This window comes from Spironucleus salmonicida, chromosome 5 (genome assembly GCF_000497125.1).
Source record: "Spironucleus salmonicida strain ATCC 50377 chromosome 5, whole genome shotgun sequence".
NCBI lineage: Eukaryota > Fornicata > Diplomonadida > Hexamitidae > Spironucleus > Spironucleus salmonicida.
The window spans coordinates 601,081-620,004 of NC_090600.1; the positions used below are offsets into that span (position 1 = coordinate 601,081).

Sequence of the window (18,924 nt, forward strand, 5' to 3'; positions counted from 1 at the left end):
CTCACAATTCATCAATATCATTTACTACTGGTATCTTTTTCGATTTTTTCGTATTAGGCTTAATATTTTAGCTAAAGAATATTACATAAATACCATAAATTAGTGATAAAGTAACAGAAATCCCAATAATAATGAATCCATAAAAATAAATATCGTTATAGTTATCATTGTACTTCTATTAAATATTTAATATGTCAAAAATCGTCCCATCTTCTTAGAAAATATGGAAAAATATATTTTCTTGTTAACACATAGAAATATACATCAAGCAATCTGGTTCGCATTTTAAAATCATTGATTTAATATTGAAATCATAATATTGTTGCGATTTCATTAAGGTTATTTAGGACTGATTTTTAAAATGTACTCTTAATTCTAATATAGCATTAAAACCTGGAATATTAGGGCAAGATGCTTTTTACGGGTTAATTTCAAAATTAATTTAAAATTAATCATACATAACGAGTTGTATATTACCTATGCAAGAAATAATAACACGTGTAGATGGTTACGTTATTAAATGAACTACTTTATTACTACTCATAAGATATATTTCTTACGTAATATACATTTCAGATAATGGAGTATCAAAAAGTACTTTTAAACTTTATAAACATAAAGAATTATCAATTTAACTAATCTAACAGCTATAAAGAGTTTAAATTCTATGAAAGAATTAGAAATTTTCAATTTCGTATTCAAATGTTAAGATTTAATCTTAGTGTTATCCTCCTCTTGGATAAATCAGTAACCTAGCTTATACTTTATCTATTTTTTCATCTACTAGCTGTTAATTAAATTAGTCTAAATCGGTTTGTTCTAATATTGAGGATAAGCTGACCTCTACAACACTAAATAAAAATTTAACTGTAATATTTTAATATGCTGAATACCATTTCTCAACAAATAAATAAAATGAAGTATCATATACTGGTGTAATTATATCTTACAATGAATAACTGTATCTAACTTAAGCAGATAAAAATATATTGTCATAAATTGTCTTAAATATATTATCAGCTTAGAAACATAATTAATGAAGATTAATGCCATCTGAACTTATTCTTTCAAATTTAAATGGTTAGTTTTTAGTCTTAAAAACCATAGTTTTATTGTTTTAGAACTAGACAGTTAAAATTGCGCTTTCAATATTCTCTTTTTCATCAACTTATTAACAAAATCCAGTGTTAACTGATTAAAAACAAACATAATTAGTATCAAATCGAACTAAACTAGACATTTTAGTTTAAAGTTTATCAGAATGACTGTAACAGGCGGAATAATTTGTATTCTCTCGAATTATAAGCCCGATAGGAATTAAGGAAAATTGATGCATATTTTAGATTGTCATATAAGCCAATGTTGTAAGTTCTATCTTTTGACAGGCATTTATGTCAAGAGTGGAATTGCAGAAAAAGCAGACCTATTTAGTGAGGTTAGAGTCGAAATTATTTAGCGTCTCATTAAGTTAATACGACAGAGTGTCAGATCTAAACTAAAATTGCACTCCTTTCTCGAAATTACAGTCAGATGGAGCATATGTCATTCTAGATAAAAATACACAAAATTTTCTTTATTTCTACGAAATTTCAAGACTAGTTCTCTGATCATAGCAGTTAAAAATTTATGACTTCGAATTTATAGGCATAGATAAAATTGATAATACTGAAAGCATTTTACTGCAAATATAATCCTGTTTATAGATATATAAAGATATAGTAACTTAATTAATTTTGCATTAAAAACTTAAAATATTTATTGATTTTATATATTTATATGAATATGTACATTTCAGGACAAATCTAATCATTATAGTATAGTTAAACAATATATTATAAGTTTTGGAAATCAATCAAATCACTATAATGTTGCATAATTTTAATATGGAATTTCCGTATAACCGGTTATGCAAGTTATTCCATACGAGAAACCAAAAGGAATGAGAATAAGTTCACATAATTTTTACCATCTCCAAGACGTCAATTTCTGATACTCCTCTTCCAGTCTTTCTCCAATCCTCACATATACTAATTAAAACATCGCTTTCCCCATCAAAAAGAGTCCAATTTTCTACCTATCCAAAACATTTTTTTAGCTTGTTACGATATTTTTAAAGATGTGAAGAAATGGATGCAATTGGCATTTCTGGAATAAATTTTTAAATCTATAATGGTTTAACTTGTGAAATACCTAATGAATGTACAATGACTTTAAAAATAAATTCTGAATGCGAATCCCATGTGATATGATTTTTGTGGTCTCTTAGAGGTATTACTGGTTGAAGATCTGCTAACTAATAGAAATGATCCAACTCAACTTTAGCGAATAAAACAGTTTCTTCTGAGTGATGTAAAAGATCATCAACAGTAACATACAATTTGTTATCTATTATTGAAAAATTTGGATGAAATGGTATAAGAGACTCTTCATCTTCATGTAATGTATCACAAGATGCAATATCTATTCCTGCTAAGTCGCAAAATGATAATTCATCATACTCAGACATTTAACAAAGTGAGTAAATTTATAATAAGAAGTATTATATATTATTAAAAAAAATTAGCTGTAAAAGAAAGTTTTCACTCGCAGATATATTATTACCAGGTTCTTTGGTGTAATATTTTTTGATTATATACTGTACTGTAAAATTGTCATGGAAACTGTCATAAAGTTATGCGGATTTTTATTAAACACAATTAGTATCTATTAGGAAGGATTTACAAATATCGTTCTTAGCAACATCGTACAGAAATAGCACTATACAGAGTATGTTAAAATCAATATTAAATTATAACGGATCGAGTTAACATTACTATTATTTTCTTAACAAGTAAATTGTAAATAATTATTCCACAATTTTATAAAAATATTATATTAATTAAATTATTATTATTAATTTAGATAAGCAAAATAGTATTTATTATATATAAATAAATAGTTTCAATAAATAAATCGAATGTCGATGATAACTGAGTAAGCTATTTTCATTGAAGGATAGTCATGTCTCGAATCAGCGACAATTACATTAGGAGATGCAGTATTTATCAATCATGAATAAGTTACAGATTATAATATAGTCGAATATGGATAATTAAATTATTTACACGTTTGTAGTAAGAAAATAATTATTGGAGAATATTATACTATCTCTATTCACAATCATTTAGTTGATATTGTTGAATAGCCTGTAAATTAAGATTAAAAAATTATTATTATTTCATGCATAGTTTTATTTTCACTATTAGCTATTATTGGCATTATAATTGTAGTATAATTTATTAAATATAAAAAGCTTTAATCAAAAGGATTAAAAGACTCCAATGATCAAGGTCTTCTTGACAGCTAAAACCTGCAATGAAATTTATTTTCTAATATACATTATTATATAAATTAATAAATATTAAGTTCCATTTGAATTCCGCAAAAATGACTGATTATATTACTGGTAAACAGTACGATGACATAGAAATCTAAGAATACATATCTTCACAAAATATTAACAAATATCTTATTGAAGGTTGCATTGAGCTAGCTAAAGCTCGTCCTGAAAAGCCTTTACTATGGTTAGGATAGTGGATGGTTAAAAATAATAAGAGAAAGCCATAAGTTACATTTAACGAGTGAAGTTTATTAATTGCACGTTTTAATTCGTATTTAACGCAGTTACCGATTTAATAAGTATAATATCCCTGAATAACTAATTTACTATAATGATATAATAATCCACTAACGAAGAAAAACTTACCACTTCATATATTTAAAGATGGCACCAAAATAGCGAACGCCACCAGAAGACACTCAGACTACAGATCAATCTGTTGATAAAGTCACATAAGAAGCATTATCTTAAATACCTAAAAAGATCTCTTTGCACTCCTAATTACCAAATTTCAAAGATGTTTCAAAGTAATAGCAGACTGTTCTATTTATATCAAAACTGCGACAGTGCAACAAGCTTGTACGTGTGGATGACGCGGAACTAAGAAAACTTAAGCACCTAGTTTTATATCAGCTGTTAGATTTTGTAAATGCTCAGAATAATAATTTTCCACTAGAGTCTATTCCTGACTTTTTCAACACCGTTTCTATTAATATATTCCGTTAAGCACCTAAGCCTTAGGCCGAAGATGAAGACGTTTATGACCCAGAGGAAGACGAGCCAACAGTTGATTAACATTGGTACCATTTACAATTTGTATACGAAATGCTACTGCGTTTCGTCTATTCTTCGTAAAACTAATAACCTGAATACCAGAAACTAGTTAAAAAGCACATTGACGGCGATTTTGTCATCAGACTAATGCAGCTTTTCAATTAGTCGGACCCTAGAGAGCGCGATTATATCAAAACAATTTTACACAGAGTTTACGCCAATTTCATGGGCCTTAGGGCTTATATTCGCTCAGCACTCAAATCAGAACTCCAGCAGTTCATTTGCGGCGCGCAGCAGCATTCTGGAATTTGCGACATCCTAGAAATCCTCGGCTCCATCATAAACGGTTATGCCACGCCCCTAAAGCAAGAGCATACGCTCTTCTTGACGCAGTGCCTAATTCCGCTCCACAAAGTCCAATTTATCAAGCAAATCCTTCCACAATTATCTTATTGCGTTTCCAAGTACATCGAAAAAGACAGTTCGATCTCTGCCTACATAATCCACCAAATTCTAGGCTATTTCCCGAGACTGAACTCGCTCAAAGAGGTCTCATTTTTGACTGAAATCGAAGAGTTGCTAGAGCTAATTCCGTCGAAATAGCTCTATATCGACGCCGAGCCTAGAACGGTGCCGCTGCAAACAGCCGGAAACGAACTCTGGCTGTTCGCACAGCTTTTCGAAATCGTCGCTCAGTCGATCTGCTCGATGCATTTCCAGGTCGCTGAGAAGGCGATTAACATCCTCAGCAACTCGAAATTCATCTAGCATATTTAATTCGCGAATTAAGAATTCAATTCGAAATTCAATTTCCTCTCCACTTCGATCAAACCGGCACTCTCGAAAATCGGAGAGAACACGAGTCATCAGGTTTCGCCGCAGGACTTGAAGTATTCGCCCATTTTCACGCTCGCGAAGGCGCTCCGAGCGAACTGCACGAGCCACTGGAACAGCAACATCAGAGCTCTCTCTGAGCAGGCGCTGAAGTAGGTCCTCGCGCTGCAGGAGCAGGAATTTCAGAATTTGGACCAGAAGATCGTCCAGGAAATCGTTTTACGCGAAGTGCAGCGCCAGACGCGCGATTCGACCTGGAATTAGATCGCGTAAATGGCCCACGGGCGCGTTAAGGGCTTTTCGGACTATTTCGAGGTCGTTGAGGAAATTGAATAAAAGGGGCGCTTTTTGACTGCCCTGCAACTGAAATAAGGCTTCGTTCCGGGCTACGAATCGGAGCAGATCGGTGAGATCGCGATCTAGGCCGCCGAGGTGCCCGAGGACCCACTTTTCTGCAGAATTGAGGAGCTCTGCATCGGGCACGTGCAGCTGACACCAGAGCTGCTCACGGGCGTGATCGATGGCTTCTTCCTGAGCTACCAGGGCGTCGGGAAGGCGCTGAATCGGGCGCAGTACAAAATCGACGAAAACGAGACGCCAGCGGACTACCTGCTCAAAAAGGGTTTCAACCTGAACAACTAGGAGATGCAGGCGGACGTCTGTAAGCGCATTTATGAGCTCCTGCTGGAGAAGCAGATCGTGAAGTGCAACCGCGTCACCATTGCGGAGGGCGTGAAAACGATCCAGCAGCGGCTCCCCGGGAAGCGGCTCGCGAACCGGCGCGCCAGCGCGGGCATCCCCGTCGCGCTCGGCATCCGCAGGAAGTCTGTCACGCCGATGAGCATGGCGCAGGCGCAGGCCGCCGCGGAGCTCAAGGGCTTCGAGAAGCACAACATCAACGAGAAGAAATGAGGGTTCATTTTGAGAGATTTGAGTGATTCGAAACTGCTATTAGAACCACTTGCAGACGCATCCTGTACTACTCGGGTTGGTGGCGTCTCTCCCTTCCTCTTTTAAATTTTACCCGAAAATTATATTATCATTATTATACGCTATATTATAAAATCCTTTTAAATCAAAATGCACTTCTCCAAATTGCTGAACTAGGCACCCCCGTGCGCTGCGGACCTGTAGGCGCAGAATCGCGCGCTGCGCTCCCAGCTGAAGCTCTCCGCGCTGCAGCCGCAGCTGGCGCTCGAGGCAGCTAAATACGCGTACACGACGCGGCTGCTGAGCCAGCGAAATCTGCGGCCTGTGGGCCCAAAACGCGCAGACGTCGGACCTGCTCTCTGCGCTTTGCAGGAGCTCCGGGGCGAGCTGGCGGCGCTGAAGGCGTTCGTTCTGGAGGCGCACGACGGCGCGAAGAAGACGCTCATTTTCGCGTTTTCGGGGCTCGTGCGGCGCGCGAATTCTGGCGTCATCGCGCAGGAGCGCCAGGAATGGGCCTTTGACGCGCAGTGCCGGGCGCAGTTCTTCGAGCGGCAGAACTCGGCGCTAACGAAGCAGCTGGAGGCGCAAAACGCGCAGATGCAAAAATTTCGAGAAACGTAACCTGACAGCACCCTGCTGCAAAATGTATAATCACTATAAACGTAGAATCAGCAGCTTTTGCAGAGTGAAAAAGTACTAAAGAGCCAAGTTGCAAATGTTTAATCAGAAATTGAGAAACTGATTTTTCTGCAGGCCGAATATGCTAATCGGTATGAAGAAAAAACCGTAGAAAACGAAGAGCTGCTAAACCGCACGAACGCTCTTGCGCGGCAGCTCGTAATTATGGAGCTGCGCGCGCGAAATTCCGCTAAAAATTGCAGTTTGTCCGGGTTAATTCCGGATATTGGGGCGCAAATTCAATCGAAATCTGAAGGTTATGCGCTGAAAATTGCTCACAATGAAGCTGAATTGCGTACCTTGTAGACGGAAAATAAGCAGCTCTCTGAAGCGAACGCCGAGCTGTAGGAAACAGTCAACAAAATTCGTCATAAATCGAAATTTCTCTCTGAAAAATTCACGCAAATCGAAATTTTCCCCTCAAAAGACCAAATCCGTCCTGCCGAATCAGCTTAAAAAACTACTCAAGAAGTTGTTATAAAGCAATTTGATGAGTGCGAAAATTCGTTATATCAGTAGCTTAATACTCAGTGCGAAAAAGAAGTGGAATTATTAGAATAGGAAAGGTTAAATGCAGCATAAGAACATTTGGCGATAACTGAAGAAAACGCGAAATTTGCACTAAAATAAACCAAATTAGAACTCGAAAAGTTGCAGTAATTGAGCTTATATCACGTGCAGCTTATCGAAAATTAAGGTCAAGAAATCGAAGGTTTAGTGGAATAAAATGGGCAAAATTAAGACGAACTGAGTCGAATTAAGCGCTAAAATGACGATTTTGAGGTGATATAATAAGATAGTAAAAAAATTATTTTGGACCTGAGCTAGAAAGTTGCTGAAGCGTAAGAAAGGAATAGGTAGCTGGCTGAGTAGAATAAAGATGTTGTTTCGTAATAATAAAAGTAATTAAAAGAAGCGTATGCTGTTAAGATTTTATGTAAAGAAAAGGACTAAAATGAGTAATAGTGCTTAAAGCGAGTAGGTTAATTAGAATATGCATTGGAAACGCTAGAAACACAGTTTTCTGAGTTAAATCATTAATTTTAGGAGCAAAATGGTAAACTTACTAGTGCTACGGACGAAATGCGCGTTTTAACGGCTGAAAAAGACATATTATCGAGTTAAAATAATGATGCTTCGCGGATTATCAAGTAATTAAAAATAGACAAATAAAGATAGGTTGAGGAGTGTAAATAAGCTCATAGTAATAAATTTTGTTAGTTTGCCTAGCAAGTGAATAGCTGTCTAGGATAGTTAGATTAATAGAGTTAGTTGAATGATAATTAATTAGAAAAATTAGAGTTTTAAATATCTACTCTAGACTAGTTTAATTATAAAATAGATTTTAATGGTATTCTTAGCGATATCAAGAGCGAAGTCGTTAATAATTCATTGTTATTACACTAGAAAGTGTAAACGCTAAGTTATCTGACTTCATAATATGAATAAAACGAAACTAAATAAGAAGAACTAATATAGATACTTTAAGAGTAAATAGGAATGTGAACGAATACTTATATAATATAGGATATCCCGATAATGTGTCAGTTTCTAGTAAAACTAATTTATATTATATTTTATAGAATACCATATTATAGTTGTTAATAATGAAAAAAAAATAGAACTCTATTTTGTTACAGAGTGTACGATCAGTAAAAAAAAACTTCTTCTCTGCCGCTAATTTAACTACTATAAAGTAATTAAACTTATCTAAACTTGATGATTTTACTATACCATAATTAGAAATGGTAAATTTGTGCTCATCAGACGACTAAAATGAATAATAACGGGAACGTAATATAGTTTCCGTATTTGATGTAAAGATAAGTAAGAAACTAAAATTTAAACCAATTTAATAGCTTTGTGAAGTATTTACATAATATAGAGAAGTATCAACGTATAAGGAGATCTAACAGGTTATTTTTAATGACATTACTAATGTAAAAATTAACTTATAATAACTTTTACCTTTGATATCAAAGTAGTTCAGGATATTTAAGAAAGAATGTAAAGGTATAATATTAAAGGAAGATGTAAAATATTTTGATATAGTTCATTATTACACGCCTTAGAGCTAAATTTTTAAGACATAAGAACATGTTATAGAAGAAAAAGTAGCAGATTATTTTAATAAATAAAGGATGAATATAGATATGATGTTTGGTATACAGTAAAATATGATGCGATACATTTATTTATTAAAATGGTAAAAAAATATACATGCAAAGGCAATTATCTATGTCAATGAACCGTTTCCTGTCAAAGAAATAATGAAGATGGCAGATGCTGCTTTTACAAAATCTAAATGAATTATCACTTCCCATTTCTTTTAATTTCTTCAATTTTCCATTCAAGCTATCTAATTCTTTGATCTAATTCCTTGAATTGTTTTTATCCATTATTATCTTTTCTCCTTTCTAATTCTTCGCTAACTTCTATTAATGCTCTCGCATTTACTTCTCCAATTTCTTTCATTCTAAATCGAAGATCTTAAATTTCAGATCTTAATAGATTAAAATTTGTGGTCTAGATAGTATTCTACTGGGCTATTGATTAGGGCTTTTACTATAACTTCAGCTCAGTATTATTAATCCGCTCTGCGATTCCATCGAAAATTTATGTTTTAAGCGAATCTGCAAATGCAATTGCTAGCTTAGAAACATATTATTCTAGCTATATCTTTATTTCATCTACAAATAGGTTGATATTATCTTATATTTACTCTATTAAAATATCCATTTTTTAAAAATTGATTATACTATTTTAATAATATAAAATTTATATTACATATTTATATATAATTTTTATACTATATAATAATTATATTTTTGGGAAAAACTGTAATGTCAGATAGCACAGTCTTTTCTTAAATGATATTCTTATGCATGTAAATTGGTTTATCTCCGGAGTCTATACAAAAATATACTAGATTGTAATGGAGTAGAATCACCTAATTAATGTAAAGTTGTTAAAAGTAAAATATAATTAATAGGATGTTATAAAATGAAATTATTTTGTATTCAGGGCTATCAGATAAAGATTAAGCTATATTTCCTTCAGCATATAAAGATTATCTTTAGTAATTTATTAATTAAACTATAATAAGACTTGAATAATTATGCAATGAATTAAAATAAAGAGAAATTTCACATTCCTTAGCTTATAGTCTCAGTTTGAAATCTCGACCAAAATTCAAAGTATAATGAAAATGTTTGCTTTATTATCATATATAGTAAATTTGAATATTTTTTATTTAGTAATTTTAGAATTCGAACGGATTTAAAGTCATTTAAACATATTTAATATCAATTTTATTGACACTACATATGGTATTATTGATAAATATTTAGAATAATGCCATGATTATACTGAATTTTATCAAAGATTCATGAAAACTATTAAGAGGGAAAATTGGTTTAGTTTTAACTGAATTTTGAAATAGAATATTAAAGAGCTCATATTATGATTTAATTGGTCCAATAACTAAGTGTTAAGAGTTTTTTACATACAATATATTTCAGTTAAAAGTTGTTATTGTACGTTTATATTATTTAATTAATAAATATAGAATATTAATATCCATGATTTATTAGTCTTTTAAGAAATTTGCAAGTAATTGATTATTTATGCAATACTTATCTTTATACTTATACTAAAATTTACCTATACTTACTTAAATTTGTGATTTGCTAATAAAATCTATACATCTATAATGTTATTATTATTAATTTATTACTTTTGTTTAATTTTGTCAAAATAAAGTTAGATATATTAGAGTATGTTCTTATTTTTATAAATTTGAATACAACAAATTTCATAAAGCAAAAGTATAATTATATAATTATCTATATAATAAATATAATATATCAGTCAAAATAAAAATAGATAATTATATATCTTTATAATATATAAATTCAATATATTTATTCTTCCATTCCTCAATCCCACATGGAACATTCCGACACTAATTCTATCCTAACAACCTTTGATGCTAAGCATGGTAAAGTCGTTATTACATATGGTACTACAATGAAGCATCTAGGCCCTCAAATCATAGAGTCATTAGGTTTTGAAGAAAACTTCATTGCCTTACGAACTAAAAAATTTATGGATACTGAGATTTGCTTAGACTTTGAATCTAGCGTTAGAGGATCAGATTTATTTATTATTTAGTCTATCTGTGGACCTGAAGTCAATGATGCATTTATGGAAACACTTTTGGCTATTGATGCCGCGCGTCGCGCATCCGCGCATAGAATTACTTTAGTTATGCCATATTATGGATATGCTCGTTAGGATCGTGTTGCATACCCTCGTTAACCACTTTCTGCTAAAGTTATAGCTGACTGTCTTCAGACTGTGGGTATCGATAGAATTATTGTGTGCGATATCCATGTACCTTAAATATAAGGATTTTTCTCATCTAGAACTTCCTTTGATCATGTTCGTGGCAAGCATATTTTTATATCCAGGTTAGCTGAATTGCACAAGGATTTAAAGTTTATAGTCTCCTCAACTGATGCTGGCGGTGCGTGTAGATGTAGAGAGCTCGCATAACTATTAAGTACCAATTTAGTCATATTAGATAAGAGGCGTTATGCCGACAATTAGGCTGAAGTAATGAACGTTATTGGTGATGTTACTGGTGCTAATGTTATTCTTTATGATGACATTTGTGATACGGCTGGGTCTCTTGTCCATGCAGGTGATGCTCTTTTAAAGGCTGGAGCTAACAAAATATTTGCAGCAATCACACATCCAGTATTAAGTGGTCCTGCTGTTGAAAGGCTTATGAACTCTAAATTCGAGAAGTTATTTTTCTCGGACTCTATCCCAATTAGTGAAGAAAAAGCACAGAAACTGGGCAAAAGATTAGAAATAATCAGCTGCAAGGACGCTGTAGCTAATGTTATTAAATGCATTCATGAAGATATCAGCATTGGAGATTATTGGAACTAAGTGGAATAAAGTTTCCAGGTAAAGTGATCATTATTTTCACTGTCAATAACTTCCTCTGAATTAAGTGCTAGCACTTCTAAGTTTTCTTCTGACGTCGTCCAAAGTATTGAAAAACGGTTCATTAAATGATGGTGTCATCTGCCTACTAGGTAATGATCTATTCAGTTTCTCACCTAGAAACATGATTCTTTGTTATCTATCAGTCTAAAGAGCAAAATTAACACCTTGCTTAAGACTTGGCAACATCATTTTATTTATTTGCTGTCTAGATAAAGTCATATCGTTAATAACTCTAATTTTGTTGTATTATGTGCACGGTAACGTCGAAATCATGTAATTCTTAGAACCTGGACAATCGCACATTGATAAAGGAATGAGAAATATATGTATATTTATGTATAAAATTGATAATATTGAATTTAAAAAAACTAATATTTTATCATAGTTAAATAAAATACTACTAAAATTTATATCAGCAAAATCCTGATTTAAGGACATAAAAAATTCGAATTTTGCCCAAATCGAGTCAGCTTGACGAAACGACAAACTCACTCAGCGCCCTCGCCAAGCAGCTGCTTTAGTAATACCATTTAGTCAGCTGTAGACGCATCTAGTTATATCAGTTCCTCCAAAATTCCGTACGCCTATTAGTAGTCTTTTATTTACAAAAGCTCCGTGTAGAGCTATCTATATGCCAAAATTAGCTCATCTTGCTACTAAGGAATGTTGTTTGCCTTCAGTACGTTGATCTGCTTAGTGAGAGAATTGAGATTCATTTTCAATTAGTGGATTATATTTGTATATTAAGCATAAGATATAATTATACTTTCCTTTTAAATGAAACTTTTCATGTACGATTACGAGCAGTGCGACCCCAAAAGATGCTCAGGTCAGCGTCTCTACAAGCGTAATTTACTTGAGAAAATACCAATTACGCGCCCATTTGCTGGAATCCTGCTGTCTTCAGAGGGAACATTTTATTTGTCTCAGGCGGACATCGCACTTGCAGCCCAAAGAGGGTTAGGTGTAGTTGATTGTTCCTGGAACGAAATTTTGAATCATAACTCTGTCCCTGTAAAGTCACTGAAATGCAGAAATCATAGGCGACTTCCATTCCTAGTGGCAGCAAACACCGTGAATTACGGAAAACCAATGCATCTCAACTGTGCAGAAGCACTTATTGCTGGGTTGTACATGCTAGACTAAGTGGAAATGGCTCAAAAATTAAGCAATGAAATAGAGTATGGAGCAGAGTTTCTACGAATAAATTTTGATAGTTTAGAAAGGTATAAAGGATGCGTAGATAGCATTTAAGTAGAAAAGGCAGAGAAGTATGTGATAGAGCATATGGGTGACAAAGATGTCGTCGATCAGGAGCAAGAAGAGGAGTTTGCAGAGCAAGAAGAAGTAGACTATGATGCAATATGGGCCAGAGTTGACTAAAAAAGAAGATTAGGGGATAATATTGAAGGGGAATCATAATGATGGGTATCTAAATCACTAATCTAGTAAACTGTTGGTAATTTATAATTTTAATAACATTAAACTAAGTACTAAGATTAATTACATATTGATGAGTAAAACAGTCATAAAAATAAATCAAACAATGATGGGTCTACGTTCTACTCGGAACTACTTTATACACTTTCTGTCATCTCAAATAGTGAATCATTATAACTATGATATACACGTGGCCCAGCTAATAGTCTTAAAAAAGGAGGAGTAGGTGGCAATTTAAGTTTTGTACTATATCTACTATTTATAATAGATAATAGATTGGCCTTTCTTTTGGTAAAGCTAGTATCATGCATTAATTAATTTTTAATTTAATAATTCTTAAATACAATAATAAAATATCCATATTTTAAAAATAAATTCGAAGACTTAACTTATTATCATATTAATATGTATATTATATTTTATGGCAAATATAACAAGAGTGGTAATTTAGGATTCTTTATTCATATTTTATAAAACTATCAATAATTTTATTAACAACTAATGTATGTAGTAAATAATTAATATAGGAAAGAATAATTGTATTCAAAACAAATATATATATTTATTTATTTAAACTAATTAAAAAAATATTGTATACTGTAAACACTACAGAACAATTTATTTCTAAATTCTAAAATTTATGTCAAAGCTTTTACCGTGTGAGTCAATATAATAAAAATCGTAGACACTCAAAAATGACGAAAGAATAATTTAATACTTATATAAATAAATATCAAATGTGTATCTTTTAAGTTTATTTGCTAAACTATAATCATAACTATAGTTTCCACACATTAATAATTGTTGATTATGAAATTTATATTTGATGTTATATTTTGGATATAATTAATTACTTATCAGTAGAAATATATTCTTTTAAATATAATAAAATACTGCTATAGTTTATAGTATAAACAGAGTTTCAGGAGGGTTATGATACTTTAACTAGAAAATATGAGTCTTATCACTCATAAACATGGCAATCAGCAGTTTTAGTATAAACAGCCAATTCTTCATTTTTGAACCATAAGGCTACTTCTCTAGCAGCATCCTCAGGGTTGGCAGAACCATGAATGACGTTTCTACCACAGTCGATACCAAAATCACCTCTGATAGTACCAGGTGCGCTTTCAGCAGGCTTGGTAACACCCATCATAGTTCTAGCAATTTTGATAACATCATTACCTTCCCAAACCATGGCACAAACTGGACCAGAGGTAAGGAAGTTAACAAGAGCTGGGAAGAAAGGGCGCTGTCTGTGTTCATCATAATGAGTTTCAGCGAGATCCTTGCTAGGGGTAAGTACTTTCATAGCAATAAGTTTGAATCCACGTTTTTCAAAACGAGAGATGATTTCACCAACAAGTCCACGTTGCACACCGTCAGGTTTTACCATTAAATATGAGCGTTGTCTAGCCTCCATCTACTTGATGGAATGGAGAGCAAGATTTATTCTGATTTTATCAGATTATAATACCTAGAATATAATCTTTCATAATAAGAAAATATATTCATGCTGTTATATTATATAATATCAGTATGTTTTTGTTTTAAAGTAATTACCTGATTATTCGTTTCACGTAACTATTGCTACTATAATTGTGTTTTTATATTTTATATACTTTAAATATATAAATAAAGATTTAGTAAAAATGAGATCTTTCAATGAAGTAATAAAATTTAATAAGCAGCATGATTAAAATATTCAGTAATTAGTACCAGCCGCTTAATTAGATTTTAAACCACCACTTTTTAACAAGAAAAATAAAACACCTGTAAATTCCCTTAGCTCTAAAATATTTTTTGTGATCCTAGTCGGATCTATTCCATAGTTTTTATATACATTTACAAACTCGTCGCTATACTCATTCACTGTATTTTATTCTAACTACTATAATGTAACCATACCATAAATTTAATTAGTACAACATGCTGAAGTTATTATTATAACATCAATCGGGCTATTTTCCTCAAAAATACACAAATTTTTAACTATCCCTAACGGCTTTCTTATTTTTTCATTCTTTATAGGTCTCTTCAATATTTTGATTTATTTTAATAAAACATTTGAGTATTTGATTGTTATGAGAATTTTTGGTGCTATTGGATATACTGTAATTTATACATCAACTGCACCTTTAATGAATCAATTTGTATATCCTGGTAATCTTACGGCAGCTATGACTATCAATGATTTGTTAATTCCATTTGGGGAACTTTTAGGAATTATTATTAATATTTTAATTTTAGACTACGATCCATAACTTTTATTTTTAATTGCAGGTATTTTAGGTATGATTCACTTCCTATACTGTGCATTTTGCATTCCTAGGCTTCCTTTTAATAAAAAAGTAAAATTTAACCTTATTCTAATTTTACTATCAATTTCAGGAATGTCGTTAATAGTTGTTTCATTCGCTCTTTTAGCTATTAATACTGAAATTTACATATATATTCTAACCTTTATATTTGGAACCATTCTAATATCTGGCTTCTTCTATTTAAACTATAAATCCAAAATCCAAACCCTTCCTAGCGAAATATTCAATAAAAATACGATTGTGTTCATAATATTGAACTTTTTAATGTCATTTTCGCAGCAAACTATCAACTGGTTCATCCCTTTGATTTGGCGTATTGAATTCAAATTCACATTTTTAGAATCAGGATTTTACCAGGGCTTTAACCATATCATTGCATGTTGCTTCGTAGTGCTTATCCTCCTTATACAGAAAAAAGTAACATACAGACGAATTCTATTCTGCAGTAATTTATTCCATTGTTTGGTTTATTTCTGCCTAGTTTTCACATTTTAGTTCTTCTAAAACTAATATTTTATTCAGTTTCTTGCATTACTTTTAGAGGTAAATTTCACACTATTTTTGGTCTCTATTTAAGTCTTCAATATTCTAGCGTCCCCGAAGCGCTTCGGTTTCATTTCAGGCTCGATAGTGGCCATTGCAGCAAAATTAGGATGGTCAGTCGGAACTTCTATTTTCACTGCAATTTCGAGGGCTTTCACTTCGTACTTTCAGAGCGCACAAATCTGTGCCATTCTGAGTCTAATTATCAACTTTTTTGGAATGTGCCTGAGCTACTTCATAGGGGTTTTTGCCTGGGAAAGGGGTAAGTTTGGCTTTACAGAAGCGCTAGCGGCCCACAGCATCGCGTTCGTTGAGGACACTTTCATTGGAACCGCAGAGGTCGCGCTGGCGGAGCAGGATCCCGGGCTTTACGTAGGATGGGGGCGCATGGATGAAATACTGATTTGACTTTTCACTCGTGGTGAGACTCCTGAAGGGACTCTCCGGTCGCGATTGGCGGCGTTTCGAGTGCAATTTAGATATTCTAATGGTTTTCTAGGTCCACCGTTCCGTCAAACTGCTGCAGCATGTCGGGGTGGACGGCGAGGACGTCCTGGACCTGCTCCTGGATGAACTTCGCGTCGTCGACGTCGTTCGCGATGGAGTCGTCGGAGCGGTTCGGGATCTGCTTGTTGCAGCGCCGGCTCTCGCGGAACTTGGCTATCTTGGTCCGGACGACGCGGCAGCGCTTCTCCTCCCGCTTCTCGGAGAAGATGAGGCAGAAGAAGAGCCGCGCGATGTAGCCCGAGGGGACGGTGTTGTAGAGGTTGTCCACGGGGAGGACGTTGGGCCCGATAAACTTGTGCAGGAAGTACGGGACGAAGACCTTGCGGTAGAGGAAGAAGTTGAGGAAGGCGAGCTGGATGCCCCAAAAGTAGCAGAAGCAGATGTAGGGCACGATCATGAGGCGGTTCTTGAGCACCCACTTCTGGATCTCCAGCGTGAAGCTCAGACTGACGTAGGTGAGCCCGATGTGCAGGTGGCCCATGTAGAAGATCACGTTCATCAGGTAGCCCGCCGGGTCGCGCACGTAGAAGTAGCGAGCCATCTCCGAGCAGACCATGAAGTTGATGAACAGGGTCACGGCGAAGCAGGCGATGCGGAAGCGCGGCGTCCAGATCTCGAGCGTGACGAAGCGGAAGATGGTCTGCTTCATGACGAGCGTGTAGAGGATGCAGCCGAGCAGATGGATCGGGATCAGCACACTGGCCAGGAAGTACACCAGCCAACCCGCGAGGTACCAGACGAGGAGCTGGATGGGGAAGTCCTGGCTCCAGTGCAGGTTCCAGATGAAGTACTGCGAGGCGAAGGCCACGGTCGCGAAGTAGAGGTCCTTGAGGGTGAGCATGAGCATCTTCTGGTGCAGCCAGCGGATCATGATCGTGGAGTCCACGTAGAAGATCACCACGGTGAGCGAGGCCGTGATCACGGTCAGGATGAGGTACTTCAGGAAGTAGTTGACGGACTTGAGCCACTTCATCTTCTGCGCCGCCACGATGTGGAAGTAAAAATTGGTGATGCCCAGGGTGATGATGGCCACGTCCTGGATCTCCTGGAACTGCTTAGCGTTGTAGTTGCATATCGCAAATATGATGTAGAATACGGCAGCGGAGATGGGGAAGTTCAGCAGCGTCAGCACGTACCCCGCCACGGCCCGCACAAAGAACGAGAGCCACTTATTCATTTAAAGACAGACTGAAAATAAATTTTATTTATTTGAAATATAGTATAAATTTATTTGTTCAATAACATTCTTGTTAATTTATATATTATATTGTGATAGAAATTTTACGATAATTACAACCAATTTTACTTAAAACAAACCAAATTATTCCTAAATTATATCTAATTCAGACTATTTGATTATTTCATAAGGATAATAAGACGTAATTTATATCAATGGTTATTGATGATAAATATTCTTTAAAGATAGTTATCAAATAAATTAATTGTTAAAGCAAATAATTACAAAACATATAATATATCACTGATTACTCACCCAAGCAAATTTTAATAGTTAGTTTCATTTATTACAATACTGATTCAACATAATGGAATTATAAATTTATTTATAATTTATATTTTTAACGATACATCGAAATACAGAATAATATACAGAACCCTAAGATTTATTCTATAGAGTTCAAAAAAATTGATAAAACTTTAATATTTAATCTACTTATAAGGATAGATTAACAATCAAAATTGCACTAACGAAATCATTTAACAAAAACTCATGGTTGTTTATTAAACATGTTAGCAATATATTGAATAAATATGTTTATTATTATTTTATGATACCTATATAATAATTTATTTCTAATATGAGAATTACCTCAACTAAGCTTGAGCTTTCAGGAAAGTCTCTTTAGTTCACAATTTTTTAAACTCCAGATACTCTTTAAGTGCATATTGAAAATCTCAGTACACTAAGGCGTATTGTCACAACGTTGACACCATAAATAGTGCAAAAAATAACTTCAAAAGCGGGAGTTACGAGAAACTTCGAGTAATTTTCGCAACTGGTTAGAAAAGCTGTGGAATCCCCATAAACAGACGAATTGAAATTGAAATTGGTTTTTCCATCTGTATTTTTGACTTTAAATTCAAGCTATGAAAATGTGACTTATCAGATCGATTTTTCTGAAGTCTAGCGTCAGGACTCAGACTATTACTACATAATGTACCGGAACCAAGTCAGGGAAAACGAAGCTTTGACTTCAAAAATTCAATAGTTCTAGATTGATTCTGCTATAAAAGTTTGCGAAAAATGTGATAAACTCCAAAGAAAGCTTTAACGGTTGGAGCGCAAATTGCAATAACGGGAATATGAAAATTTAGTGCTCGCTGAGAAGCTGGAGATGTACTAAGATCAAAGTTAACCATTTGACGCGGCTGAAGAGTTTTGAGCACAGATTCACGTTAAATCATAACTTATATAACGCATTACAGTAGCAATTTTTAGAGCAATTACTTCGCTTTGCTACCCTACCGCAAAATCAACTC

At 34.0% G+C, this 18,924-nt stretch overlaps 16 protein-coding genes across 16 annotated transcripts; 9 read left to right on the top strand and 7 right to left on the bottom strand. All coding sequences in view use genetic code 6, as the record gives it.

Moving 5' to 3' along the window:
* Position 1: 1 nt before the first annotated feature.
* Positions 2-1,675, bottom strand: SS50377_24926 (uncharacterized protein; the record flags this gene model as incomplete). Its single annotated transcript, XM_067908764.1, has 1 exon — positions 2-1,675. One exon carries the CDS (start codon positions 1,673-1,675, stop codon positions 2-4), a length of 1,674 nt encoding a protein of 557 aa, XP_067763585.1.
* A 276-nt stretch (positions 1,676-1,951) lies between these two features.
* SS50377_24927 (uncharacterized protein) lies at positions 1,952-2,506 on the bottom strand (the record flags this gene model as incomplete). The annotated part of the gene is made up of 1 exon (XM_067908765.1): positions 1,952-2,506. The coding sequence occupies one exon, from the start codon at positions 2,504-2,506 to the stop codon at positions 1,952-1,954; it is 555 nt and encodes a 184-aa protein (XP_067763586.1).
* A 450-nt stretch (positions 2,507-2,956) lies between these two features.
* On the top strand, positions 2,957-3,358 carry SS50377_24928 (uncharacterized protein; the record flags this gene model as incomplete). Its single annotated transcript, XM_067908766.1, has 1 exon — positions 2,957-3,358. The coding sequence occupies one exon, from the start codon at positions 2,957-2,959 to the stop codon at positions 3,356-3,358; it is 402 nt and encodes a 133-aa protein (XP_067763587.1).
* Positions 3,359-3,426: 68 nt separating this feature from the next.
* On the top strand, positions 3,427-3,624 carry SS50377_24929 (Dpy-30 motif-containing protein; the record flags this gene model as incomplete). The annotated part of the gene is made up of 1 exon (XM_067908767.1): positions 3,427-3,624. The coding sequence occupies one exon, from the start codon at positions 3,427-3,429 to the stop codon at positions 3,622-3,624; it is 198 nt and encodes a 65-aa protein (XP_067763588.1).
* A 139-nt stretch (positions 3,625-3,763) lies between these two features.
* Positions 3,764-5,899, top strand: SS50377_24930 (Protein phosphatase 2A regulatory subunit; the record flags this gene model as incomplete). Its single annotated transcript, XM_067908768.1, has 1 exon — positions 3,764-5,899. The coding sequence occupies one exon, from the start codon at positions 3,764-3,766 to the stop codon at positions 5,897-5,899; it is 2,136 nt and encodes a 711-aa protein (XP_067763589.1).
* Positions 5,900-6,067: 168 nt separating this feature from the next.
* On the top strand, positions 6,068-8,101 carry SS50377_24931 (uncharacterized protein; the record flags this gene model as incomplete). Its single annotated transcript, XM_067908769.1, has 1 exon — positions 6,068-8,101. The coding sequence occupies one exon, from the start codon at positions 6,068-6,070 to the stop codon at positions 8,099-8,101; it is 2,034 nt and encodes a 677-aa protein (XP_067763590.1).
* A 101-nt stretch (positions 8,102-8,202) lies between these two features.
* SS50377_24932 (uncharacterized protein) lies at positions 8,203-8,904 on the top strand (the record flags this gene model as incomplete). Its single annotated transcript, XM_067908770.1, has 1 exon — positions 8,203-8,904. One exon carries the CDS (start codon positions 8,203-8,205, stop codon positions 8,902-8,904), a length of 702 nt encoding a protein of 233 aa, XP_067763591.1.
* Positions 8,905-8,908: 4 nt separating this feature from the next.
* SS50377_24933 (uncharacterized protein) lies at positions 8,909-9,334 on the bottom strand (the record flags this gene model as incomplete). Its single annotated transcript, XM_067908771.1, has 1 exon — positions 8,909-9,334. One exon carries the CDS (start codon positions 9,332-9,334, stop codon positions 8,909-8,911), a length of 426 nt encoding a protein of 141 aa, XP_067763592.1.
* Positions 9,335-10,543: 1,209 nt separating this feature from the next.
* On the top strand, positions 10,544-11,581 carry SS50377_24934 (Ribose-phosphate pyrophosphokinase; the record flags this gene model as incomplete). Its single annotated transcript, XM_067908772.1, has 1 exon — positions 10,544-11,581. One exon carries the CDS (start codon positions 10,544-10,546, stop codon positions 11,579-11,581), a length of 1,038 nt encoding a protein of 345 aa, XP_067763593.1.
* Positions 11,582-11,596: 15 nt separating this feature from the next.
* Positions 11,597-11,917, bottom strand: SS50377_24935 (uncharacterized protein; the record flags this gene model as incomplete). The annotated part of the gene is made up of 1 exon (XM_067908773.1): positions 11,597-11,917. One exon carries the CDS (start codon positions 11,915-11,917, stop codon positions 11,597-11,599), a length of 321 nt encoding a protein of 106 aa, XP_067763594.1.
* A 185-nt stretch (positions 11,918-12,102) lies between these two features.
* SS50377_24936 (uncharacterized protein) lies at positions 12,103-12,330 on the bottom strand (the record flags this gene model as incomplete). The annotated part of the gene is made up of 1 exon (XM_067908774.1): positions 12,103-12,330. One exon carries the CDS (start codon positions 12,328-12,330, stop codon positions 12,103-12,105), a length of 228 nt encoding a protein of 75 aa, XP_067763595.1.
* A 61-nt stretch (positions 12,331-12,391) lies between these two features.
* SS50377_24937 (O-sialoglycoprotein endopeptidase) lies at positions 12,392-13,039 on the top strand (the record flags this gene model as incomplete). The annotated part of the gene is made up of 1 exon (XM_067908775.1): positions 12,392-13,039. The coding sequence occupies one exon, from the start codon at positions 12,392-12,394 to the stop codon at positions 13,037-13,039; it is 648 nt and encodes a 215-aa protein (XP_067763596.1).
* Positions 13,040-14,018: 979 nt separating this feature from the next.
* On the bottom strand, positions 14,019-14,477 carry SS50377_24938 (Nucleoside diphosphate kinase; the record flags this gene model as incomplete). Its single annotated transcript, XM_067908776.1, has 1 exon — positions 14,019-14,477. One exon carries the CDS (start codon positions 14,475-14,477, stop codon positions 14,019-14,021), a length of 459 nt encoding a protein of 152 aa, XP_067763597.1.
* A 7-nt stretch (positions 14,478-14,484) lies between these two features.
* Positions 14,485-16,326, top strand: SS50377_24939 (Major facilitator superfamily protein; the record flags this gene model as incomplete). Its single annotated transcript, XM_067908777.1, has 1 exon — positions 14,485-16,326. One exon carries the CDS (start codon positions 14,485-14,487, stop codon positions 16,324-16,326), a length of 1,842 nt encoding a protein of 613 aa, XP_067763598.1.
* Positions 16,327-16,330: 4 nt separating this feature from the next.
* Positions 16,331-17,602, bottom strand: SS50377_24940 (Transmembrane domain-containing protein; the record flags this gene model as incomplete). Its single annotated transcript, XM_067908778.1, has 1 exon — positions 16,331-17,602. The coding sequence occupies one exon, from the start codon at positions 17,600-17,602 to the stop codon at positions 16,331-16,333; it is 1,272 nt and encodes a 423-aa protein (XP_067763599.1).
* A 640-nt stretch (positions 17,603-18,242) lies between these two features.
* SS50377_24941 (uncharacterized protein) lies at positions 18,243-18,827 on the top strand (the record flags this gene model as incomplete). Its single annotated transcript, XM_067908779.1, has 1 exon — positions 18,243-18,827. One exon carries the CDS (start codon positions 18,243-18,245, stop codon positions 18,825-18,827), a length of 585 nt encoding a protein of 194 aa, XP_067763600.1.
* Between the last annotated feature and the right edge of the window lie 97 nt (positions 18,828-18,924).